General features: G+C 44.2%; 1 protein-coding gene across 1 annotated transcript; it reads right to left on the bottom strand.

The window, feature by feature from the left end:
* Positions 1-3,721: 3,721 nt before the first annotated feature.
* On the bottom strand, positions 3,722-6,021 carry LOC147888123 (uncharacterized). The gene is made up of 2 exons (XM_087393345.1): positions 5,647-6,021; positions 3,722-5,569 (listed from the first exon to the last, which is right to left on the bottom strand). The coding sequence occupies exons 1-2, from the start codon at positions 5,924-5,926 to the stop codon at positions 4,143-4,145; spliced, it is 1,707 nt and encodes a 568-aa protein (XP_087249471.1). The 5' UTR covers positions 5,927-6,021; the 3' UTR covers positions 3,722-4,142.
* Positions 6,022-6,895: the final 874 nt, after the last annotated feature.

Below are 6,895 nucleotides of genomic sequence, written 5' to 3' on the forward strand. Positions count from 1 at the left end.
GGAGTAGGAAACTCCTTTGGCTTTCACAGAAGGAGTATGTTACAAAAGTATTGCAGCGTTTCAATATGGAGGGGAAGGTAGTGAGTACTCCATTGCCTCCATATGTGAAACTGAGTCATACAGATAGTCCCAAATCAGATGAGGAGAGAGCCATGATAGCCAAGGTTCCTTATGCATCAGCGGTTGGGAGTCTTATGTATGCTATGATAGCTACTAGACCAGACATTGCATTTGCAGTGAGAGTTGTTAGCCGGTATATAGCTAATCTAGGAAAGAGGCATTGGGAGGCAGTTAAGTGCATCATCAGGTACATGAAGGATACCAAGGAGATGTACATCTGCTTTGGTAGAGGAGACGTGCTGTACTTGGATACAGTACACAGATTCAGACTATGCAAGACATGTGGATAATAGGAGATCCACTTCTGGTTATGTGTTCACCTTTGCAAGTGGTGCAGTGTCGTGAATGTCTCATGCACAGAAGTGCGTTGCTTTGTCTACTACAGAGGCTGAGTATGTTGCAGCCACAGAGGGTTGCAAGGAGGCTATATGGCTTGATCAGCTAGTGGGAGATTTGGGGATTCATACAAGTGTACCGACATTGCATAGTGATTCCATGTGTTGTTCAGCTAGCACGGAATCCGATCTTTCATGCAAAGACCAAACACATTGAGGTTAGGTACCATTTCATGAGGAAGGTACTTGAGGACAAGCGCATAGAGCTTGTCAAGGTGGTTCATACAGATGATGACCCTGCAGATATGCTGACGAAGAGTCTACCTAGTCCACGGTTTGAGTATTGTTGTGTATTGATGGGCATTGGATAGTATGCTCACTGATTGTTCTCCCTTAAAAGCACATTGTCCTTTAAGTGGGAGGTTGTGGGAATTAAAGGTCACTATGCCTTTATCCCGGTTATGTACAATACTCAAACACATATATGAATGAATGAAAAAGAAGATTAGGGTGTTCTACACCCACCAAAAACTTATGTGGCTCTCTGTTTCTCTCCCTTCCTCTTCCTTTCTGCTTCCGTTGAGAGCACTCTCAGCTTGTAGTTATATGTATCATCTACAAGCTTCATATTGAGACAGTCTAACCATTAGAATAATGTATATTCTTAAGGAGCCCTTTTTTTTAAGTTTTTAATGTTTGGTGGGTTCGACTAAGACCCATGCACAATGGGATACATATTTCTTGTCCATTGCCATATTAAGACGTGGGATCTGATAATCACTCATGGCAATAAAACACAAGGTGATCTCTAATGTGAGCAAGAGCAAATGTAGCAGCCTGTATTGAACTTCTGGTGGGGAAGAGGAGCATGTCAAGGTTAAGAGTAATGGGAGCAAAATCATCTACTAGATTGGCTAGAAATTCTTCTTGTAGATCATCCAAGGCATCATCAAAGTGATTGTGGCCAACATGTCAATCAATTAGTTGCATGGGTTGTCTCAAAATGATTAAGAGTTAACCAACCTTTTGCTTGGGGATTTGATGGACTAAGGAGAGGATGGTTTGAGGTCGCTCATTTGAATTATGGTGAAACAGCTAGGGTGGAGGGGCCACTCACAATTGGCAATTTGTTGACTAGTCCATATCACACCATCTTCTTCATTGATTACTAGAGAACCGTTTACATAATTTGAGCATGATGACATCATTTAGAGCACTGGTCAAATGATCATACTCACAAAGAGAGATCTTCCACATCACTTTATAACTGCTACTAGGCTTTGACTCATTGTGCATGCCTATAGCTTAAGAATATACACTCTTTGGACTTGGAATCTTGTTTCTTTAGCTACAATGGCAACTAACGACATGGAGGTGAAAGAGGTCGGATTTAATACTTGTCCAAATTTCATGAGTTAGCCACTACATTTTTCTTATGAGTAGGTATTAATATGGCTTTGCCCTAGTACTCTATTTGCAAGGAAGGTTGTAGAGAGCTCAACATATGCACTCTCCAACAAAGACCTTTTCTTGTACTTTGCTACATGAATTTATTATGAAGGGTGTGAGATCATGGAAAATACCACTCTTTACAATAAGCCTCAATAAAAATTCATGTATTTTGTTAAAATGAAGTGCTTCAAGTCAACATCCAATTTTGCGATGGATAACAAAATAAATGGCTAGACCACGAACATCGATGTGCACCAATTGGAGTAGTATAGCTACACGGGTGTCCTAGAGACCTGAGAATGTTGAATATTGCATCTTGCCTTAGAGTGCGAGGTCTACAAAAAGTTAGGCAAGAAGTTAATGTTGAATCCCATTGCAGATATATTACAATTGGAAATAACAATAATGCCATCAATATATAAATATTACCAATGATAGTATTTGCCTCATCAATAGTAATATATCCTATTTTCTATCATTTTCTTGCTCTGCAAGAGCGTAAGGGCTCTTAGTTTGGCGACAGTATAGTCCATAGCTCTTGTATCTAGCTTGTTGGTATAAGGTCGATCACAATTTAGTCATGAGTGTTCATTATGGTTGTAGAATTGGTTGACCAATAATAGCATATTGGGGTAAGGGTTTTACTAGATTCACTTGAGTCTATGGCATCAACTATACCCAACATATGCACTGGTCATAAATATGATACCTCTACATGGTTGTAGCATCAAGTGAAGCTCACATTCTCATCTACATCAAATGGAATTAACAAACACAACGTTTCTAAATGGCCTGCGACCTGCTTCCTAATGAGTTTACATGGTTCAACAAATGAGCTACATTTGACCAAGGCTTTGAACAAAAAGTAAGTTTGTTGCTGAGTAGTCTCCATTTTGAAGCAATTTCCCTAAGTATGCTATCAACGACTCCATAGTTAAACAATAATGTCTACATAAGGACACGTGATCAGCTTCTATGCCGATGATTTACTGTGTGCATGCAACGTCGATTTCCTTCAACAAACCAAGTCCTAGTTGTCTGAGAGTTCAGAATGAAATTGGAATAAGGCACACCTCTAGCCACACCAATGGAAGCCGAAATGCTAGGCCTACTCCCACCCTATACTTCAGCTGGCATTTGTTCACAGTCACCATGAAAGATTCCTCAATACTACCTTATGATGAAAGATTCCTCAACACTACCACTTGAACACCAATATGAATTGGATCCACAGGTTTGCCAAGACCCCTCAATTCAAAACAAAGTAAAATCAAATCCGGCCACCTTTTAGCCTCAGCAGTATGGGCTTAAGCTAGCACCTTACCGTGCAATTATGTCACACAGGTGAGCAGGGGTAGAAAAGCAGAATATGTAATTTCTTGCCATACAATTAGTGATCGCCTTGGTAATTCAATCAGCATACATACAGAAGTAGATCCACTTTACAACATGATAATTAGCGAGCACAAGCAACAGCTCTACATTCAAGCTGCATCAGTACAGACCAAACCTGTTCACAACCTGGTGTTAGCAGCCTTGCTACTGTTCCAGAATTTACATTTACTCAGGAGAAGGACTATAGAGTGAGGTAAGCATGCTGCTTATAATGCCAGTCTGAGTTTTCTTAACTGATGTTTTAAGCACATGCAAATATCCACTCAACAGGATGTGGAAGGCATTACTGCAAATACATATCGACACATACATTGGCAGGCATGTCACCTTTTGGCTCTTCCTGTTAAGAGAAGAAAAGCACCGAGTATAAACACACTTTTTTGTGAGTGATACACTGCAAGATTAACACACGAATACAATTAAAACAATGAGATGCAGCTTTCTGTATTCTAAATTTGGAATACAGCTCTCCCTTGGGTACACAAACAGAGAGACACCTGACATCCCATGGAAAGCAAAAATTCTACTTTTTATCATAGCACTCTAGCACTTATTACAATTACTTTCCTTAACACTGGTGGCTGGAGGCTTATACTGTCCACATGAAGTTTAATCTTGTTTATGCTGTCATTGGTGGTATGCCATAGTTTGTATGCATACCACCTATCCTATCAGCCCATGCTATAGCAAACGACAAATATGCGTTGAACATTCCAAACCTGTTTCAAACGAACCAAGGTCAGTAAACACTCAGAAATCAAGTGACCGTTTCCCACAGCCTAGTATGTATCAGTATCCTCAAAGTTCCAAATGAAGCCTCAAGTGACCATTTCCCGCAGCCTAGTACGTATCAGTATCCTCAAAGTTCCACAGAGAGAATGAAGCCTCATTTTCTGGGTATACGACCTCCAGATCGCTTGAATTGTAGAGTGGAAGCTGCTGATCTATGGGATAAGATGGTGCTGCAAACTTCATCAAGGCATCAAGCAAAGCTTTCTCTTGCACCTGCTTCCATTCAGACATTTTAGAAATCTCCAAGGCTTGGGAGACAGCCTTAACAGACGTTGAGATGGGTTCATTTATCTCTGCCACTTGCTTACTTCTAGGAGCCAACTTTCCACAAGCAGAGACCGATTGACAAGAAGAGTGCCCTTCATGAGAAGACTTGTGTAGATCAAAGATTATGTCAGAAGGTTTGACAGGGTCAGCCTGCTCTGATTTTGACGAAAACTCTTGCTCAAAGTTGGCCTCAAATTTGGACACAGTTGAGGGGAGATCTTCGACCTCAAGTTTTAGAATGGGATCTACTCTGTAAATTGCACGTTCCTGTTCGCTCATTGAAGGCATATCTGTCCTCGACATGCTAGACAATGCTTGAGAGGGAGCAGAGAGAGTAAATGGGCTATGGAGAGTCTGGGAAGAGACACTACGGATTGTAGAACAGACAGAGCTCCCTATTGAGCTGCTGTTAATGGCAGCACAAGTAGAATCTAAGGTAGAGCAGCTTCGAAGTGCGGACTCAGCACAATGCGAGAAAAGACGGAGATGCTGCAAGTCATCTTGGACAACTGGACCACGGTCCATCACTTCAGGTACCTTTGGGAGTTCAACTTGCCAGTCGGGGGAGGGAGGATCCCTCTGATGGCTAAGCTTGGGCAAAAAACTGCCAAACGCCCAATCCTTGGAGTTGGATGTTTTCAGGGACCAAAGGCACCCATCAGCAGAACCAGCCTCCTTCAAGATTTTGGGAGTAAAAGAGCCCGTCTTAGGCACGGAGTGCCCAAGGGGTACATCGCTGTGTGCAGAATGTAGTTTCTTGCTGCTACTCAAAGATTTAATGAAAGGGACCTTATCAGAGGCATACTGCTGTCCTCTCTGGCTGCCACCGCTGCTCTTAGATATGGAGCTAGAGGGCACACGGGGTAGCTCCCTTCTGCTCGAATCCATATTGTGACAAGACTTGGAATTAGGCTTGGAATTTTTCTGAGACCTACGATGGTCCTTTCTACTTTGAGGACCCTCATCTGCGAAGTTCACCTTCGCTTTCTTTCCACGGATTTTCCTGGCCGCAGCATCATAGGCTCGAGCAGCATCTTCAGCAGAATCAAATGTGCCTAGCCATACTCTCACTCCCTTTCGGGGATCCCTGATTTCGGCTGCCCATTTTCCCCATGGTCGCTGCCGTATCCCCCGGTACAGATGCTTCCTCTTTCTCCCGGTGATGTTCTCCGCGGGCAAGTCTGTAGGGGTCTTGGGAGACTCTGGCCCTGCAGGCCAAGAAAATTTTTACAGATCGCCTAAGACAATGGGTTTCCCATACAAAGCAAAAATCTCAGCGACTTACCAGAAGGTATGATCCCGTTTTGCTGGGACTTGAAGGTCGAAGTTTCCGGTTCAGACAGGAACACCTCCAATTGGCTATCTTCAACGATGGTAACATCATCGGCAACATCTGCAGCTTCATTTTGGACGAGGCTTCCATCGAAGCACTCTAGGCCTTGCAGGGACTTCTCTTCCCACTCGGAGATGGGAAGATCATAAAGCAGATCAGCAAACTTCGAGAATTCGAAGTCTTGGGCGGTGTCAGGCGCCTCAAGATTCGAGATGATGGCTCCCCAACACATGATGACCTAACTGGGTTTTTACCAGAAAAGAAGCAGAGGGTGGAAAGATGTCAAAATAACACCCTGCGTTGCTCAGATCAAAGAGGAAGAAGGTTTCAAACCGGCATGTCGATAGCAAAAGCAGGTACAAAGATGGATACTGTTGAGGCAGGAAGGAAGGTGGGTGGCTCAGATCAGCGTATGTGCATGCTGCAAATGCTCAAGAAAACATTCAAAACGCAATATTGACAGCATAAGCAAACTGCAGACTGGCGAGGCAAGCAGGGTAAGAGCCAATAGTGTTGCAAATGCGGAAGATACCCTTTCAAAAGGTCATCATGGTGATAGCATGAGAAGGTGGGAAGGATATGAGAGAAGGGGGAGGGGAGCAATTGTAGGCAGAGGTGGGAGCGAGATTTAGGGCGAGGGAGGGGGGAGGGTACGAGATGTGAGTGGATGCGTGGAGCATTGAAAGGAGCGGCAGGAGTCCAGGGGGGAGGGAGCAGGAGACGCCAATGACGGTGACGCCATAGCTCTCAGAGCTTGTGGGGGAGCTTTCCGAAATTCGAAGTTCGGAGATGGTGCATGCATATGATGAGTGGGCAAAATCAGATGGTGGAGGGCGATCAGATCGTGGTCGCAGGGGCGGCCATACGGAAAGTTGGAAGCGATGGGTTGTCAAAAATGCCTACAGTTGGGTCGAAGAGAGCCTCTGGACGAAGAATAGGGACCTGAACGTGACCTCCTGACTATGGCCCTTCAACAGTAGCTCTGTGTTCGTTGCTTCGGAGAAGACAATTGCCAGCTCGGCCCCCGCCCCTGTAGACACACAGGCGTTTATCAACGACCACTTGGCAGCTTACGACACGGAGCACGTGGACGTCAACCATAGCTTCCACGTAGCGATAAAGTCCAGCTCAGTACCCCCCCCATTCCACCGCCGACGCCCCTGCAACGACCACGTTGACGGCCCAAAAAGAAGCAGCGAGG

Source organism: Dipteris shenzhenensis, chromosome 22 (genome assembly GCF_047967505.1).
Source record: "Dipteris shenzhenensis isolate YYH24624 ecotype China chromosome 22, Dip_SZ_1.0, whole genome shotgun sequence".
NCBI classification, from domain to species: Eukaryota; Viridiplantae; Streptophyta; class Polypodiopsida; order Gleicheniales; family Dipteridaceae; genus Dipteris; species Dipteris shenzhenensis.